This window comes from Bos mutus, chromosome 22 (assembly GCF_027580195.1).
Source record: "Bos mutus isolate GX-2022 chromosome 22, NWIPB_WYAK_1.1, whole genome shotgun sequence".
NCBI classification, from domain to species: Eukaryota; Metazoa; Chordata; class Mammalia; order Artiodactyla; family Bovidae; genus Bos; species Bos mutus.
In genome coordinates, this window is record NC_091638.1 from 11,913,669 (window position 1) to 11,934,331 (window position 20,663).

The 20,663-nt window shown below is 37.4% G+C and overlaps 1 protein-coding gene across 2 annotated transcripts in view; it reads left to right on the forward strand.

Moving 5' to 3' along the window:
* The window catches only part of OXSR1 (oxidative stress responsive kinase 1), an 87,437-nt gene that overhangs the window by 56,792 nt on the left and 9,982 nt on the right, over positions 1-20,663 (forward strand). For both annotated transcript variants that reach the window (XM_005901135.2, XM_070360566.1), the window contains 7 exons: positions 395-496; positions 3,582-3,715; positions 6,905-6,953; positions 7,589-7,654; positions 10,946-11,068; positions 16,725-16,760; positions 19,905-20,051. In XM_005901135.2, the coding sequence (XP_005901197.2) occupies positions 395-496; positions 3,582-3,715; positions 6,905-6,953; positions 7,589-7,654; positions 10,946-11,068; positions 16,725-16,760; positions 19,905-20,051 (657 nt within the window). The remainder of the gene's footprint in view (positions 1-394; positions 497-3,581; positions 3,716-6,904; positions 6,954-7,588; positions 7,655-10,945; positions 11,069-16,724; positions 16,761-19,904; positions 20,052-20,663) is intronic.

A 20,663-nucleotide genomic window follows, 5' to 3' on the forward strand; every position in this document is an offset into this window, starting at 1 on the left:
AGGTCTTTCTAGTTTTTTCTTTAATAGATTGTATACCTGTTTGTAATAGTATCAACACTTTTGAAGAATATTGTAATCTTCTTTCTTAAGTGCTTTCTCATATTATATCATAGAGTGGTTTTCCATATTTTCATATAGGATTCGTTAATATTGCTTTTAGTTGAATGTATAATGTTTCTCTAAGTGAAAATACAATACTTAACCATTTCCCCATTGATGCTGGACATTCATTCAGTTTTTCCTTTTTTCCTCTTATCAAGTAAATTTAGCTTTTGCCTAGTTTAGATTATATTTTATTAGCTTAAAGTCTGTGGTTCTTGATACATATTAGAAGCTATCTTGAAAGTACTCCTGGGTGTTAAAATAATCTTGTACATCTCTCTGTTCTGTCCAGGTTCGTGGTTATGATTTTAAAGCTGACATCTGGAGTTTTGGGATCACAGCCATTGAACTGGCCACGGGGGCAGCTCCTTACCATAAGTACCCGCCGATGAAGGTGAGGCTGCTATCCATAATACCCTGCCAGCTCATGTCTCAGTTCTCTGTCAGAGGCTCACCTCATGTGACATTCTTTTTTAAGAATTATGTAGATTTATTAGTATATGAACAAGTATTTTTATATTAAAAAGCACTATATGAATGTAAGAGTTTATAAAAATAGTAATTGTCCTCATTTACAGTAACTCAGCCATTCATATTAGCATTTTATCCTCCATTTGCATGTAAATAACACACATAGCTGGAGCTCTTGTGTTTGTGGGATCATTTGACATTCTTATCCATTGTATTCTGCCCTGCATTCCTTCTAACTTCTTTAGCAGTTAGAATCTCTCTTAGATATTTGGTATGTAATACTGGGTAGCTTTACATTGTAACTGACCTTATTTGATGACCCACCATCTCCTGACTGTGTAACTAGTTTGATGTTTGGATCTAATCTGTCTCATTTTAGTATGTGTTCCCCACAGACACCTGTGTAGAGCAGCCTCAGTGGGGATGATGATCATGTCTACCTCTTAAGGTTGTTGGAAGAGTTCCATGTTAATAGTAATTATTGCTAACATTCATTGAGCACTCATCTGTGTCACCCACTGTTTTTAAGTGCTTCTTATATGTTAGATCCATGCAAATTGTTCATGTGCCATACATATGTATTATTTTCTTTGTTATTGAATAGAAGTTTGCTTTGTGGTAAGACATTAAACATCTTTTATTTAAAGGCCTGTTACATCCTGAAGAAGTGTGTGTGTGTGCTTAGTTGCTCAGTTGTGTCCAACTCTTTATGATGCCATGGACTGTAGCACACCAGGTTCCTCTGTAGGATTATCCAGGCATGAATACTGGAGCAGGTTGCCGTTTCCTACTCCAGGGGATCTTTCTGACCCGGGGATTGAACCTGTGTCTCTCGCGTCTCCTGCATTGGCAGGCAGGTTCTTTACCAGTAGCGCCACCTGGGAAGCCCCCATCCTGAGGGAGTAGTTACCTAAAATGTAGTTGTTAATCCTAATGTCCCCAACATTAGTAATAAATGAGTTTTTTGTGTTTCAAGATGGTCCTGCCAATACTGTTGGCAACCATTTTCATCTGTGTGACCCCTAAGTGAGAATATGCACATGAATTCTATTTGTCTATTTATAGCTCTAGCCATTGTTTATAGGTTTGCTTGCCCGCTTTACAAAATGCCTTAAAATGCTGAGCACCATTGTGAATTTTTGTCATAGTGATATTCATGTATCTATGTTCTTGGAGCACTTTAGAACCTTTAAAATGTTACTCTGTCCCCTTTAAGGCACTAAAAACGTAGAGAGAGACAAAGTCAGTAAGAATAGTATGAAAAACCTCTCTGTATGTCCATATTCAAAACGTGTGTATATATTTTTTAACCTTTATGTTTGATGGTTGAAAGGTTAGTGATACTCTAAGGCCTTATTTTCTTTTTTTAATTAAATTTATTTATTTTAATTAGAGGCTAATTACTTTACAATATTGTATTGGTTTTGTCATACATCAACATGAATCTGCCACGGGTGTACACGTGTTCCCAATCCTGAACCCCCCTCCCACCTCCCTCCCCATACCATCCCTCTGGGTCATCCCAGTGCACCAGCCCCAAGCTTCCTGTATCCTGCATCGAACCTGGACTGGCGATTCGTTTCTTATATGATATTATACATGTTTTAATGCCATTCTCCCAAATCATGCCCCACTCCCTCTCCCACAGAGTCCAAAAGACTGTTCTATACATCTGTGTCTCTTTTGCTGTCTCCCGTAAAGGGTTTTCGTTACCATCTTTCTAAATTACATATATATGCATTAGTATACTGTATTGGTGTTTTTCTTTCTGGCTTACTTCACTCTGTATAATCGGCTCCAGTTTCATCCACCTCATTAGAACTGATTCAAATGTATTCTTTTTAATGGCTGAGTAATATTCCATTGTGTATATGTACCACAGCTTTCTTATCCAATCATCTACTGATGGACATCTAGGTTGCTTCCATGTCCTGGCTATTATAAACAGTGCAAGGCCTTGGTTTTTTCCTAAAGGTCAAGATTGCTAGGTGTAAATGAATATTCACAAGGTTTTGAAAAGGATTGCTCTTCATAACTGTTAAAAAGTGGGAGGTTATTTTGAGGCGCAAGAAATGGCTTATTCTTGAAAGGAGGTCAGGGAGAAAGATGAGGTTTGCTTTATATTATTGTAGGCAGTGACTCCTGAAATTGTAGCCAGACATACACATGTTAATAACCTATTTGCTCAAAATGAGAAATACTTGCAACCTTAGTAATCCCCTTTTAGTAAATATAAATTAAATCTGAATAGCAAATAATAATTTGATTTTGATTTTAGTTTTGACTTTGTGCTTAGAAAAATGGGTTATGCTTTTATTGAAAAGTCAAACAGTATAGAAAATCACCCCAAATTGCATCATATTAATAGGATATGATTACTTCATATCCTATTCATATCCTTCATATCCTTTGTTACTTATGTCTCTATGCATCAAGATAGTGTGTTGCCCTGTAAGTCAAAGAAGAAAGAGATTCAGGATGGACAGTTGCTGCAGGGAAGGTAGGAAGAGTGCAAACTAAAACGGTTATAGCTTTGTTAACTAGGATATCATCAGTGATTTCTGTGATCGAAGTTTTTGAGGCATTCTTGGAAGAGAAGGCCAGGTTACAAGGGGTCAAGTTGAAACAGAGCTATGAATAGGTAAAGTTAGCAAGGTCACAATTTTGCTGTGGTTTTTTGTGTTTTTTTTTTTTTTTTTTTAAGTTTGCTGGTGTAAGAATTGGATGGAAGACAGGAAGGAAAGATTTCAACTAAAGGACATATAATACAGTGCTGATACAGTTGAGCCTTTGCAGGCACATTCCCCGGGAAGCCAGCTGTCTATAGGATATTATTTATCTGGAAAACACCTAAATAGCTCTAGTTTCCAAACAACTGATCTAGATGTGAACCTTCAGATAATAAAATCTGCTCAGATGTTTGGAGGTTGTCTATATTGAAAAATTGAGGCCACAATATTTGATTACTGAATCTTCAGAAGTTTACAATATGTTGAAAATTCTCACAGGTTTTAATGCTGACACTGCAGAATGATCCTCCTTCTTTGGAAACTGGTGTTCAAGATAAAGAAATGCTGAAAAAATATGGAAAATCATTTAGAAAAATGATTTCATTGTGCCTTCAAAAAGATCCAGAAAAAAGGTAAAATATGAGATAAAACTTATCCTCTTCATCTAATATATAAACCATTGCAGAAGGCTAAGAATCACATGCATACATACATACGTGTGCAGAGAATTCAAAAGAACTAAACTTAAACGTTAAAAAAAATATACACTGACCATTATACTAAATTGAAAATAGTGAATTATATACTTTCTCCCTTCTTTTTAGTATACAGTGCACCCTAAATAGTTAAGCTATTTCTTGGTTAATTTCTTAGAGTTATAAATGTATTTGTTAATGAGCTGCCAAGTTAGTGGGAGGGCTTATTTTTAATTTGCATATAAGAGTTATAAATAAACCAGTATCTTGATGTTCTTTATGATTTTATTAACAGGAGAAATAGCAAATACTATATTTAATGTCAAATAGTCATACTTTCTTCCTTATTAGAAAGGTATTTTAGTTAAGTAGACCAAAAAATCAAAGAGCTTATTATTAACACTAGAAAAATTGAATGGCAGGTGAGTTAAAGAAACATGATCATCTAATGTGTGTATCTATGAATTAAACAGAAGCATAGAAGTTAAAGATTATTGCACATAATCTTTTATCTTTGACGTCAGTCAAAACTCCTGATTTCTAATCTTGGGCCGTGTTCTCACTCTGTCATATTTTTCTGTTTCACGTGGTATATAGACCACTCAGCTTCGTAGCACTAAAAGATTTTTTTGATTTTTCTAAAGCTCAACAAAACTAAAAGGTTTGAATTGACTTCCTTGATCATGTTTTCAGTATATTTAATGGGCTTCAAAATTTACTGTTGCAAATATTGGAAAGGGTAAGAAAAATAGGCAGGAAAGTTCAAACCTGTCATTTTAGAACTTTTTTCCTCTTTCTTAATACACTGGTATTAAAACATAGGGAACAGTTTTGCTTCTCCCAAATTAGTTGACTGAAATAACAGAGTTCTGTTACAAACACTTAGACATTCTGGACAAATCTGTCAAACTTAAAATCATAAGAATAGAGATGAACTTGTAATAAAGGGAGGTCTTCAGATGCCAGAATTAACAAGGAAGCCATAAATCCAAGAATTATAAACTCATCCTGTGGCTGCCTTCAGTGCAACACTGTTCAGTCTAGTAACCTACTGGTTTGGAGTTTTAACTTCCAAGTGGGTACTAAAAATGAGATACAGGGCCCACCCATATGGGTATTTTGAACTGAGATTTCTGCTTAAAGCTAGAACATTGATAAGTATGCATCCTGTGTGAAAGGATAGATCAGAGAACAACAACAACAACAAAAATCTGTCATCACACAAACACAACAGAAATCTTTCCTGAATAATCAAGCCCTCTGACTTCAACACTCCACAGGTTTACAGTCTGAATTTATACCCATATTATCCAGGAACCCACAGGATTAGAAAGTAAAACAGTTATAACTAAGCCAGTTTTGTTTCTGGCAGAAGCAGTCAGAAACTGCACTGTTAGACTACTTCCAACACCCAGGTCGCTGCAATTCTTGCACTGAAGGGATCACAATCCAGAATTATAAACACACAGTGAAACCCCACACTGTGACCTGGAAGCAACATTCGAAGGAATAATGGCCGAGAATGTTCTGAATTGATGAGATATCTGTATTTTCAGGCTAAGGAATTATTGTCCTTGATTCCACGCGGTACCCCTCTTTTTCCACTTGTATACATTGTCATGAAACTAGTGGACACAAATACAAAGAGAAGGTCTTAAATGCAGCCTGAGAGAACAGATCACCTAACTGAGGAATAGCAGGCAGATGGACAAACCACTTCCCCGATAGCAACAGTTAAGGCCAAACACTATAGTGGAACAATGCTGAGAGAAAATAACTGTTAACCCAGAATTCTCTAAATCTAGTCAAACTCATTCACCAGTAAGCATAATTTTTGAAATTATTTGAAATTAATTTCTGAAATAATTTTCAGTCAAAAATTGAGTTTTCCAGTCATGTTTTATCACATAAAGAACTCCTCTGAAGTGTATTTTAGAAAGAGGAAGTGAGCCCATAAGAAAGGAACAAATCATAAAAAACAGTGTTGTTAAACTGTTAAACATACTGAAATTGTGACTGAATGAAAAGTAGGAATGGTAACGTCTGTTTTGAGTTTGCATAGCACTTCACGTTTATTCTGTCTTTTGATTTCTATGAAAGTCCTCTGAGGCCCTGGTTCTCAAGCTTGAGTGCACTTTGGTATCCACCTGCAGAGTTCTAAAAACCGCACCCAGGTTTGCCCCCACGGATTCTGCTGTAACTGTTACAGGGAACAGCCTGGGATTTTTTATATTTGTAAGATAGTTTATTTCTCTCGTGTGGCAGTTCCCATCTGGTATGCCAACTGTATTCCAGGAGGGCAATACAAAACCTAAGCTACCTGCTGCCTTGTTCTTACATAGCTAGATTATGACCCTCATCTCTTTAGTTGAAAGGATTTTTTTTTCACTCCCAGATATTATAATGCACAGCAGTGTTTAAGAACCACTGCTTTTAGGGATTTAGCCAGGTAATACTGAACCTTAGAGAAGTGACTTGTTCAGCGTTTCATGGTAGGTATGTGGCGTCCATCAGGTCCAATTTCTTAAGTGTAGCATTTGTTTATTCTTTATTCTCATACTAGTTTGTGAAGTTGACAACAATGCCTTTACTCAAATGAAGTAAGACTGCACAGTTAAAAACTAAGTTTAGATTAAATTTGGAAACTATACATTACTCTTAGAATCTTCAGTTTTTTAAAGGAAATTGTGAAATTATTTTTTAAGAATATGTAATTACCTAAGTTGAAGACTTACAGGTGATTATGTGGCAGGAAGCACAGTTCTTGATTTGTCAGTTTAAATGTATGTTTTTTGCTTCTTCAAAGTAGATAAAGCCAACTTAGTGGGAAATAATATTAAATAGCAAATATATTGAAAGCCATTAAGAAATCATGCTTCTAAAAGAAACATTTCACTAATGAATTTTTGCAAGAGCCTATAATGTTATCAGAAAACTTCTATTTGAGTTTTTAATTCTGTTCTATGCCTTGTACTGAGCTTTTCCTTTTTGATTTTTAGCAGGTTAAGGACAGTGGAGTGCACTGAGTTTTTATCTTGATGTTCAAGAAATCATGTTTTCATTTTTGAAGATGAAAACCCATATTCCACTTCAATTAACTATAAAAACTTTCTTTTCTGGTTTTAGACCAACAGCAGCAGAACTGCTAAGGCACAAGTTTTTCCAAAAAGCCAAGGTAGGACATTCTAACTTGTTTCATGTATTCAGATGATCCTCCTCAAACACCTACATTAGGTTCACTGTTCAGAGGTTGCATTACCTTCAGATGATTATTTCTGGAAGAATGATGGTAGGTCAAATAATTGCTGGGGCCATTATTTAGACAACATATTTAAGATAAATATATTATTCTATAAATTAATTTAAGTATCAGGTAAAACTTAAAACAGGAAAAATTAATATTACCACTATAAATAAAATCTGTGGAAAATTCTGTGAAATATACTGAACTCTAATTTTAGGGTTTACTACTGAATTAGTAAACATCTCATTTCCCAAAGATATGGGATAAATAGGATGTTACTGTAGTTGGGAAATGTGGGACCACAACCTCAAAGGACGTATGTTAAAGCAAACTTTTCATAGAACCACTTTTCATGGTGGTTCATGCAATACATTAAAGCTTTCTCTCAGTTTATAAAGTCATGGTAGTATTATACTAAAGGATCTTCAGAATGAAAGAATAGAAGCTTTTCTCAAACTTTATAAAAACAGTTACTATACCACATTAATAGTGGTGAATATTTCTATGTCAATTTTTTTGTTCAGTAAAAACTTCTTATGAAAAGAAAACTTATTTTTCCTCTCCAGAATAAAGAATTTCTTCAAGAAAAAATATTGCAGAGAGCACCAACCATTTCTGAAAGAGCTAAAAAGGTAAATGTGGATTTAACTCAATTTTTCTGAGAAATTAGAAGTTTTACTTTTGTGTTTTGAAAGTGTATTTGACTAATGCTATGTTAACAGTATGAATATTACTCATTTTCTTTCAGTCTTTTCTTTAGCATGCTTGATATATTCTTTTAGCAATAGTCTATGCCTCAGTAGTACTCCGCTTTCAACTGGAATGAAAAAGTATGGTACATAATTAATTCTAAATTGTGTTAAATCACTGTTTGCAACTACCAGAGTGAGTTGGGAAGTTGGGAAGTTTCTTTGCACCATTCAGAAACAATGAAGACACCACTTCACAGCCACCTGAATAACTATAACAAAAAAGACAGTCAATAGCAAGTATTGATAAAGATGTGGAGAAATTGGAATCCTCACCCATTACTGATGGAAATGGAAGATGGTGTGGTCACTTTTGTGGCAGTTTCTCAAAAGACTGAGCAAAGTTACTATATGACCCAGCAAGTCTACTCCTAGCCATACCCAAGAGAACTGAAAATTTGTACACATAAAAATATGTACATGAATGTTCATGGAGGTATTATTCATAGCTAAAATGTGGAAACAAACTGAATGTCCATCTACTGATAAATGGATATATAAAATATCATGAACCTATACAATGGAATATTATTCAGCAGTAATAAGGAATGAAGTACTGATACATGCCATAACATGGATGTACCTTTAAAACATTATGCTAACTAAAAGACATATTCTATGATTCTACTTATGTGAAATATCCAGAACAAGCAAACATATAGAGACAGAAAGTAGATTACTGATTGCCTGGGACTTGAGCAGATTGTAAGGGATTGGGTAGGACTGCTAATGGGTATGGGATGTTTTGTGGGAAGTGGAAAGAGTGATGAAGATGATTGAAATTTGATCGTACAGATGGTTTTTCAACTCTGAACATACTAAAAATCATTGGATTGTAATACCTTGAATGGATCAGTGTTATGTGAATTATGCCTTAGCTGTTAATTTAAGAAAAGAAGCATTTAGAGAATGGCACTACCACCAACAAAAAGCTCTTGGGAATTGAAAACATTATAGAAAAAATGAAAAAATTCATTACAAAGATTTTAGGGTAAAGTTGAGGAAATTTTCCAGAAAACAGAGCCAAAAAGCCAAGAGACAGAAAAGATGAGAACATTAGAGGATTATTTGAGAAGGCTCAACATTTAAGTAAAAGGAGTTCCAGAAAAGGAAAACAGAAAAACAGAAGAAAAGATATCACTGAAAAATTATTCAAGAAAAATTTCATGAATTTCCAGTTTGAAAGAGCTGAAGTACCCAGCGCAATGAATGGAGGTAGATCAACACTAAAGCACATTACCACAATAGCTCAGAATGCTGTTGCTGTTCAGTCACCCAGTCATGTCCAGCTCTTTACGACCCCATGGACTGCATGCAGTACGCCAGGCCTCTCTGTCCCTCACCATCTCCTAAAGTTTGCCCTAATTCATGTTCATTGCATCAGCTCAGAATACTGGAGGTGAAAAGATCCTGTAGCCTTCCAGACAACGGGGAAAGATTACAGGTAGAATCAACAGTCATAAGGACCTCAGTAGCATCTCTGGAAAATTCCATGGGCGGAGGAGCCTGGTAGGCTGCAGTCCATGGGATTGCAAAGAGTCAGACACGACTGAGTGACTTCACTTTCACTTTAAACTTTCATGCATTGGAGAAAGAAATGGCAGCCCACTCCAGTGTTCTTGCCTGGAGAATCCCAGGGACGGGGGAACCTGGTGGGCTGCTGTCTATGGGGTCGCACAGAGTCGGACACAACTGAAGCGACATAGCAGCAGCAGCAGCAGCATCTCTGGAAGCCACATCACAATGGAGCTTTACGTTGAACATTAGGGAAAAAAAAATATTTTCTAACCCAGAATTGTTTTCTTTTTTTACCAGGCAAACTATTAAGTGGAGTGTGGGAATGGAATCAAATTATATTTAGAAATGTACAGCTTTAGTAAATACACCAGGCTAATAGTAGAGTTAAGTGCTTAAAGTAAGAATAGGAAAGTCATGTGATTGAGGAAGCATAGTCCTCTGCTTGATAGCGTGAGATCTGAGGTACCAAACCTGGTGTCAGTCTGATGGAACAGATCGCGGGGCTCTGGTGAGAGGCTTCCTCAAGAAGATGACACTGATGAATACCTAATGGATATGAATACGGTGAGAGGAGCTTTACATAACAGAGAATCTGGGGATAAATATGACAAGTAAGAAATAAGCAGGACTTCCCTAGTGGTCCAGTGGTTAAGAATCCACCTACCAATGCAGGGGACAGGGTTTGATCCCTGGTCCAGGAAGAGTCCACCTGCCACAGGCCGACTAAGCTCATGTGCTGCAACTACTCAGCCCACACTTCAGAGCCTGTGCTCCGACTCAGAAGTCCACACACTGCAGCTAGAAAATATCCCCCCTCCTCGCTGCAATTTGAGAAAGGCTGCATGCAGCAACGAAGACCCAAAAATAAATAACTTTTTTTTAAAGAAAGCAAATGTTAACTCCAGGAGAAATAAAAAAGTTCTGCAGGAAAGAAAAGTAATTGTAATATATATGGTTCAACTGTATAGTTTATATAATCATGTATTGATTTACCCAAAATTACAGTGTATCTTGAAAAAAGTAGGGAATTAATAATAGGGTTAAGTTCTCATCTTCTGTAGCAAGAAGTCAATAGATAATTTCTAAAACCAGAAAAGGGGTAATAATAAGAACAGATTACTCAGAGAGATGAATATATGTACATTCTAAAAGAATAAGCTAAAATGAATTGAAAGTGGTTGCCTGTGGGAAAGAAGATGAAAGTTAGGGGACTGCTCTTTTTCTTAACATTTGCACAGCTATAGTCCTCTTGAACCGACATAAATTGTGATTTTAAAAGTTAAAATTGAAAAAAAAACCATAATCTTCTTTATCTTGAACTTATTTATTTGGAGCTTAAACTGCCCCCATTTTTTTCTTGATGTCTGAAGATAGGAAGCCATTACTCAGACTCCATCTGACTTCACATAAGAGGGATTTGGATGATATGCAGTCTCAGACTGTCAAAGTACTGGGAAAGCCAGTGGTTGTGAGTAAAGACATAGTTGAGATGAGGCACAGAAAGCAAGTGGGGGATGGTGGATGTGACTCTATATGGGAGAATTATTATCTGCTTACTGTGTTGAAGTAATAGAAGGAGAGAGAAATATGGTTGACTTTTCTATCCCGTAAGTGTCAAACACTGCCACAGCCCATGTCTCTCTTCCTAACGAGCAGGTTCGGAGAGTACCAGGCTCTAGTGGCCGTCTTCACAAGACAGAAGATGGTGGCTGGGAGTGGAGTGATGATGAATTTGATGAAGAAAGTGAGGAAGGAAAAGCAGCAATTTCACAACTCAGGGTATGTTTTGTTAAACTATATGCTTTAGCTATAGAGTTCTGTCTTACTGTCTGAAGCCACTTAGATAATACTATATTCTGTGGTTCTGTTCAGCTTAACCAGATAAAATATAAAAAAACAGACAGAATATTTTGAACACCTTATTAACAACAGGAGCCCAAGTAAATCTCCATGGAGAGGGGGACTGAAATATCAGTTTTACTCTAATAATATTTAGGGTATATAAAAATGACCTAAATTGAGAAATGAGAACTACAATGTCTGAGATGAAAGTACACTGGATTGGATTAATGGCTGATTAGACATTTCAGAAGAAAAGATTAGTGAACTTGAAAGCCTAACAATTGAAACCTAGTCCCTAAAATTTGTTAACCTTCTATCTGAAGAGGAAGAGTGTACCTTATTTTCATTTTGTATATCCCAGATAGTGTGTGTGAGTGTGTTAGTTTTTGTTAGAAATAGACACCAAGACATGAAGTGAGCAAATAATGTTTGAAAAATGGCACTGATAGACTTGCTCAATTCAGGGTTGCCACAAATCTTCAGTTTGTAAAACAAACAAACTATGATATCTACAAAGTACAGTAAAGAAAGCATAGTGCAATAAAATGAGATGGGCCTGTATTTTAAATAATATGTTCCAAAGTTTTCTTGTTTGCATTGTTTCCAGTGTGAAATCTGCTTGTTTACTTACCTTATTCATTTACAAGTCACATTTCTTTTAACTTTGACTGATTTTAAGATTATTTTCTTTATGTATGGTTTTGAGCAATTTGATTATGATATACCTATATATTTTTTCCTCCACATTTCATATTTAGGGTTTATTGAGCTTCTTGAATCTTTGGGTTTACAGTGTTTTTTAAGTTTGGAAAGTTCTCAGCTATCATATTTTCAAATAGTTTTTTCTGTCCTCCCACCTTGAAGAGTCAGATAACATGTATATTAGGCTTAAAGTTGTCTGACTGTTCACTGATCTTTTCACTTTTTTAAAATTCTTTTTTCTTCAGTTTCATTTTGCATAGTTTCTATTGCTAGCCTGTTCATTATTCTTTCCTTCTGCAGTGTTAATCTGCTACTAAGGCCATGCAGTCTCTTTTTCATCTCAGACAGAATGCTAGAATTGTGATTTGGTGTTTGGTTTGGTTGTTAGATACTTAAAAGTTTGATGTGCTGTTTGCTTTTGCATCTTCCATGTCTCTGCTTAACTTTTTGAAGTTATGTAATATAATTATTTTAATGTCCTTCTCTGCTTATTCTAACATCCAGGTCAGTTTGGGGGCTGTTTTGTTTGATTATTCTTTACATTGTGGCTTGAAAGTGTTTTCCCAAGTTGAGTAAATAAAAGTAAAAAATGAAATCAGATAAAATTTGATAGAGTGCCAGGAAGGAGAGAGTTATCCAGAGGAAGAAGCTTAGAGCTTCTCTTTTGAGTACTTAGCAGAATATTTATTGATTACTGTATGTGAAAAAACTACCCATGTGGAGAACAGTGCCCAGCACTCACACAGCCAGAAACAGCAGCCAGACTGGAGAAATTTAAAATTCACAGGGCATTCAGTAGACTTCTTAGTAATGGGGTATAATATATTGCCCTAGACTGAACACTGCTCCAGACCTAACTAAAACGCATCAAAGCAGGATCCAGAAGGATTAAACTGTTTCTAGCAGCTTAACTGTATTCTAGAACAAAGTGTCAAGATTCATAGCAATACAGAATTAGCATCATGCAACAAGGTGAAATTCAGTGTCTGGCGTCCGATCGAAGTTTACAAGTATGCAGAGTGTCAGGAAAACAGTAGGAGTAAGCACACTTAATGCTCAGCACTTGGTTTCAAATGCTATGCCCTACTAAAAGAACAAAGGTTCACTGGAGAAATGCCTGATTCCACGGCTTACACAGGGAAAATATAAGATAAATCTGGGGTATCTTATTTTGACAGAAAAGGTTTATATTTTTAATAATATAAGAGCCAAGTTGAAGGAGCTCCCACTAGCCAAATTAGGGAGATTTAACCATCAAAATCATAAAGTGTAGAAATAATTATAAATCATTAAAAGACTAGGACTCAGTAGGCCTATACAAATAATACATAGATATATAAATAAATGGGGAGAAAATGATGATATTTCATTACAATAAACTGCCAGTGGTGGTAAATGTAGGAGTGGATGGGGAAATTCATCATTTTATAGCCATCATAAAGCAATCATAAGGATCATCAGTTCAGTTCAGTCTCTCAGTCGTGTCCAACTCTCTGCGACCCCATGAATTGCAGCACACCAGGCCTCCCTGTGCGTCACCAACTCCCGGAGTTCACTCGAACTCACATCCATCGAGTCGGTGATGCCATCCAGCCATCTCATCCTCTGGCATCCCCTTCTCCTCCTGCCCCCAATCCCTCCCAGCATCAGAGTCTTTTCCGGTGAGTCAGCTCTTCACATGAGGTGGCCAAAGTACTGGAGTTTCAGCTTTAGCATCATTCCTTCCAAAGAACACCCAGGACTGATCTCCTTTAGGATGGACTGGTTGGATCTCCTTGCAGTCCAAGGGACTCTCAAGAGTCTTCTCCAACACCACAGTTCAAAAACATCAATTCTTTGGCACTCAGCTTTCTTCACAATCCAACTCTCACATCCATACATGACTACTAGAAAAACCATAGCCTTGACTAGACAGACCTTTGTTGGCAGAGTAATGTCTCTGCTTTTGAATATGCTGTCTAGGTTGGTCATAACTTTCCTTTCAAGGAGTAAGTGTCTTTTCATGGCTGCAATCACCATCTGCAGTGATTTTGGAGCCCCGAAAAATAAAAGTCTGACACTGTTTCCACTGTTTCCCCATCTATTTCCCCATGAAGTGATGGGACCAGATGCCATGATTTTAGTTTTCTGAATGTTGAGCTTTAAGCCAACTTTTTCACTCTCCTCTTTTACTTTCATCAAGAGGCTCTTTAGTTCTTCACTTTCTACCATAAGGGTGGTGTCATCTGCATATCTGAGGTTATTGATATTTCTCCTGGCAATCTTGATTCCAGGTTGTGATTCTTCCACCCCAGCGTTTCTCATGATGTACTCTGCATATAAGTTAAATAAGCAGGGTGACAATATACAGCTTTGATGTACTCCTTTTCCTATTTGGAACCAGTCTGTTGTTCCATGTCCAGTTCTAACTGTTGCTTCCTGACCTGCATATAGATTTCTCCAGAGGCAGGTCAGGTGGTCTGGTATTCCCATCTCTTGAAGAATTTTCCACAGTTTATTGTGATCCACACAGTCAAAGGCTTTGGCATAGTCAATAAAGCAGAAATAGATATTTTTCTGGAACTCTCTTGCTTTTTCGATCCAGCAGATGTTGGCAATTTCATCTCTGGTTCCTCTGCCTTTTCTAAAACCAGCTTGAACATCTGGAAGTTCACGGTTCACGTATTGCTGAAGCCTGCTTGGAGAATTTTGAGCATTACTTTTACTAGCATGTGACATGAGTGCAATTGTGCGGTAGTTTGAGCATTCTTTGGCACTGCCTTTCTTTGGGATTGGAATGAAAACTGACCTTTTCCAGTCCTGTGGCCACTGCTGAGTTTTCCATTTTTGCTGGCATGTTGAGTGCAGCACTTTCACAGCATCATCTTTCAGGATTTGAAATAGCTCAACTAGAATTCCATCACCTCCACTAGCTTTGTTCGTAGTGATGCTTTCTAAGACCCACTTGACTTCACGTTCCAGGATGTCTGGCTCTAGGTCAGTGATCACACCATGGTGATTATCTGGGTCATGAAGATCTTTTTTGTATAGTTCTTTTGTGTATTCTTGCCACCTCTTCTTACTATCTTCTGCTTGTGTTAGGTCCATACCATTTCTGTCCTTTATCGAGCCTATCTTTGCATGAAATGTTTCCTTGGTATCTCTAATTTTCTTGAAGAGATCTCTAGTCTTTGCCATTCTGTTTTTTTCCTCTATTTCTTTGCATTGATCGCTGAAGAAGGCTTTCTTATCTCTTCTTGCTATTCTTTGGAACTCTGCATTCAGATGCTTATATCTTTCCTTTTCTCCTTTGCTTTTTGCTTCTCTTCTTTTCACAGCTATTTGTAGGGCCTCCTCAGACAGCCATTTTGCTTTTTGCATTTCTTTTCCATGGGGATGGTCTTGATCCCTGTCTCATCAATGGGTGCTAAATATATGGGAAATCTTTGATAAACAGGTTATTTACATGGTCTTCTAGTATCTCTCCATAGATTGCCTATTAGTCGCAAGGTGAAAAATAGCTACCGCCTACCTGAGAAATCAGAAAATGCCTTGACTCAGTGATAAAAATTAACATCACTAATGAGGATCACAGGGTACATGAGATTCTCCAAAACACAATACCATAAGAAGATAATCACTATGTAGAATTCATTTCAGTCTAAATCATGAAGGAACATCAGAGCACAAATTCGGAGCAGTCTATTCAGAATATGTACTAGGCAGGGGAAATGATTGATTATGTATCAGATAAAATCTAGAGAGACGTGATGACTGACTGCAGTACACGATCCTAGACAGAATCTTATACTAGAAAAACAAAGGCCCCAAAGGATAGTAGGAAGTCATTGGAAAAGCTGTATTATGGGTAGTTAATTAAAGTATTATTGTTAAATTTACTGAAATTGATAGTAGAGTGAAGTTGTATAATAGAATTCTTAAGTACACAACTATTCAGTTGTAAAGAGCCATGATTATATACAACTTATTCTCAAATGGTACAGGATTGGTTAAATATATATAAAAAGAAAGAAAGTGAACACTGATAAAGCACATAAGGAGAAAGGCTAATATTGGATGAGTCTGGGTAAAGGGTATGGCAATGTTCTTTGTGTTATTCTTACAATTTTTCTGTAAGTTTGAATTATTTCCAAACAAAGGTGTGTTTTTTTTTTAAGGTTTTTTTTTGTTAGCATATACTTGCTGTGATGCTTTAGGTATTGCATGAACCTTGATTGTCATTAATAAAATGGTAATGAAAAATTTAAAAACCTATAAATTTCTTATAAGAAGTCGACATTCACATTTGGTAAAATTTAACATAAATTGAATTTGTTTAGAGATATGTTGTTGTTTTTTGTATTTTCCAATGCTTGTATCCAGAATTACTGCTAACTTATGATTTACTAAATCATTTTAACTTTAAATTTTCATATGGCAGATTATAACTGGAATTTCAGTTTTGGCTCAAGTTTTCTTTACTGAAGTCCATAATCAGAATTACTCTGCTTTAAGAATATATTGGATAATTAGCTTGAATGTTTACATTTAGTGTGAGAAATTACGCATGTAATATGGTGATGATTAGTAGAAAGAATTGTACTTTGAAGAATGTGACCTCCCTACTACCTGATAGTCCCTTTATGTTTGCTATAAACTTCTGCTATAAAGTTCTGAACTCTTAAAATACTATGAATATATTGATACATTACAGGCTAGCTGGACAAAGAATACAGTAATATCATTTTAGTTTTCTTTTTCCAGAAAACTCACTAGAGTTACCGATGATTTAATTATGGATCAGAATGAAATGGAGTTGACTTGCATTTCACCATTCCGTGCAGTTTGGGAACTGACTACAAGTAACCTGAGTTTTCAGTTAACCAGCCTCCTTTTTTTGTATTTCTTTTAGTCTCCCAGAGTGAAAGAATCATTAACAAATTCTGAGGTAAGTAGTTGTGAATCTTGAGTCATTAAAGTATATGTGCTTTTGTTTTGGTTTTAATGTTAAACACATTTTTTTGTATGTGCTTAAATAGGAATGGGAATTTATACTAGTTAAATGGTGTGAAAAGAAATCCTACTAAACAGATTCCTGTTAGGCTGACCTGCGTTATGCTCATTGCATACTTAGTCAAGTCTGACTCTTTGCTACTTCAAGGACTGTGGCCTGCTAGGCTCAGGAGGAAAGGACAACCCACTCCAGCGTTCTTTCCTGGAAAATTCCATGGACAGAGGAGCCTGTTGTTGTTCAGTCCTAAGTCATGTCAGACTCTTTTCGACCCCATGGACTGCAGCACACCAGATTTCCCTGTCCTCCACCATCTCCAGGTGTTTATTCAGATTCATGTCCATTAAGTCAGTGATGCTATCTAACCATCTCATCCTCTGCTGGTCTCTTCTCTTTTTGCCTTCAATCTTCCCCAGCATCAGGGTCTTTTCCAATGAGTGGGCTCTTTGCATCAGGTGGCCAAAGTGTTGGAACTTCAGCTTCAGCAACCGTCCTTCCATATTAATAAAGTGTTAGTCACTCAGTTGTGTCTGACTCTTTGAGACCCTATGGACTGTAGCCTGCCAAGCAAGAATACTGGAGTGGGTTGTCATTCCCTTCACCAGGGATCTTCCCAACCCAGGGATCGAACCCAGGTCTCCTGCATTGGAGGCAGATTCTTTACTGTCTGAGCCACCAGAGAAGTCCATATTAATAATAATTGTCATTTTCAAAACTAATCTTAAAGTTCTATTTTTCTATCAAAAATTAGAACCAGTAGATAACTTGGTTTCCTCTCTGTGAAGTGCAGCAGACACAACATTTTAATACTTCCTTGTCTCCTTGATTTTGTTTATATAATAACAGCTATTACAACATTTTAATACTTCCTTGTCTCCTTGATTTTGTTTATATAATAACAGCTATTAGATCTCATTGCCCTTTTAATTTTTTTCTCTTTTAACTCAAAATTTTGGCCATTGCATTGATACTGTTTTCCCTACTAATTTATAATTTTGAATGTGTAACTTGATTTTGTGTTCAGCATTGGTCTTTTTTCCCCAAGTTACATAACTAAAATTTGTGAGATTTTCAAACATGCAAAATAATGTTTAATGTTACAAAGCTTCACATTCATTCATTGGTTGATTTTCTTTCTTTATAAGTAAAGGAGGGTCCCCAATATAGGAAAATGTCGCTTCCAGAATTTCATAGTATATACTTAAGTCTGTATATTGTAGGTGCTATTTTGCTGGGCAAAGGAGATGGCATAGATATGGTTAAAAATAAATATGATACAAAGAATTACTGTTCTGAAGAAGGGGGAAAAAAAAGGACTACTGATACTTGCTACAACATGACTGACAGAAAAAAACTGTGCTAAGAAGCCAGACACAAAAAGAGTGCATATTGTAAGATTTGGTCTATATGAAATGTCCACAAAAGACAAATTGATAGAAGCTGAAAGTAGATCAGTGGTTGCCGAAGGCTAGATGTGGGAGCAACAGTTCACTATAAATGGACACAGGAGAATTTTTTGAGTTGATGGAAATGCTGAAACCTGATTGTAGAGATATTTATACAAGTATAAATTTTCTAAAAATCATTGAGTTGTATACCTAAATAGGTGGATTTAGTGGGACATAAATTTACACCTCAACTCATAAAGTTCTCCAAGCCAGGCTTCAGCAATACGTCAACCGTGAACTTCCAGATGTTCAAGCTGGTTTTAGAAAAGGCAGAGGAACCAGAGATCAAATTGCTAACATCTGCTGGATCATCGAAAAAGCAAGAGAGTTCCAGAAAAATATCTATGTCTTCTTTATTGACTATGCCAAAGCCTTTGACTGTGTGGATTACAATAAACTGTGGAAAATTCTTCAAGAGATGGGAATACCAGACCACCTGACCTGCCTCTTGAGAAGCCTGTATGCAGGTCAGGAAGCAACAGTTAGAACTGGACATGGAACAACAGACTGGTTCCAAATAGGAAAAGGAGTACATCAAAGCTGTATATTGTCACCCTGCTTATTTAACTTACATGCAGAGTACATCATGAGAAACGCTGGGGTGGAGGAATCACAACCTGGAATCAAGATTGCCAGGAGAAATATCAATAACCTCAGATATGCAGATGACACCACCCTTATGGCAGAAAGTGAAGAAGAACTAAAGAGCCTCTTGATGAAAGTCAAAGAGGAGAGTGAAAAAGTTGGCTTAAAGCTCAGCATTCAGAAAACGAAGATCATGGCAACTGGTCCCATCACTTCATGGCAAATAGATGGGGAAACAGTGGCTGACTTTATTTTTCGGGGCTCCAAAATCACTGCAGATGGTGATTGCAGCCATGAAATGAAAAGACACTCCTTGGAAGGAAAGTTAGGACCAACCTAGACAGCATATTCAAAAGCAGAGACATTACTTTGTCAACAAAGGTCCGTCCAGTCAAGGCTATGGTTTTTCCAGTGGTCATTTATGGATGTGATAGTTGGACTATAAAAAAAGCTGAGTGCCGAAGAATTGATGCTTTTGAACTGTAGTGTTGGAGAAGACTCTTGAGAGTCCCTCAGACTGGAAGGAGATCCAGCCAGTCCATCTTAAAGGAGATCGGTCCTGGTTGTTCATTGGTAGGACTGATGTTGAAGCTGAAACTCCAATACTTTGGCCACCTTACACAAAGAGCTGACTCATTTGAAAAGACACTGATGCTGGGAAAGATTGAGGGCAGGAGGAGAAGGGGACGACAGAGGATGAGATGGTTAGATGGCATCACTGACTCAATGGACATGGGTTTGGGGGGACTCCACGAGTTGGTGATGGACAAGGAGGCCTGGCGTGCTGCAGTCCATGGGGTCACAAAGAGTTGGACACAACTGAGCGACTGAACTGACTGAAATTTACACTTCAAAAGTTCTTAAAAACAGAAAAGCATAGATATATTTGACTTCCATTTTAAAGAGGTGTACTGAGGTTGCAGAGATGGGCCAGTTCACTACACAAGAACTATTTGAAAAGGTCGCCCCTCCTACACTGCTTGCCTGTCAGCAGGCCCACCTCCCTCTCCTCTCAGCTTATACAGCACTGCTTGTGTTTTTGTTACAGCTATTTTCCACAACTGATCCTGTGGGTACTTTACTCCAAGTTCCAGAACAGATTTCTGCTCATCTACCTCAGCCAGCAGGGCCGACGCCTGCGCAACCCACTCAAGTCTCCCTGCCACCCACTGCAGAGCCAGCAGTAGCAGCTCAGGTACAGTAGGGACCGCTTTCTTCCGTGGTCAGCCTTCTGGGTGGAGGAAGAAGGCGGAGGCTAGCGTGGAACACCACCTTGTGCACTAAGGATGATGTCCTGGTAGATTTTGAAACAAGTTAGAAATTCTGTTCTCACAGTTTTACATGTGTGCAGATAAGAGAGTTTAACAAGGATCACACGGTTCTTTTTTTGAGCACCAAAATAAGTTAATGATGAAAATATCCCAAACAGCAATAGTTTGGGGGATTGAAATTTCTTGTCAGCTTCCTTCCTCTCTTCCTGTCTCAATGCCTGCCCCCACCCCCAGAGGGAGCCGCTCAGGGGGTATGCCACTGCTTGGCCTTAGGCACCTGAGGGACCACCTAGAGAGCTCCAGGAGTGCCACGGGAGGCTGGGCGAGACACGCGTGCACACTGTCACAGTGAGACCCTCTCGTAACAGTGTCTGCTGCTTGGACAGTGGACCGAATGAGAAGGGCTCCTGTCTTGTCAGCTTTTTATTATATCCTTACATGCTTAAGTTTAGAATGCAGCTGCCACTGAGGAGCACTGTTAGCTCTTCTGTCACCTTTGTTAATACTATCTCCAAACCATGGTTTTCCTGCATTGC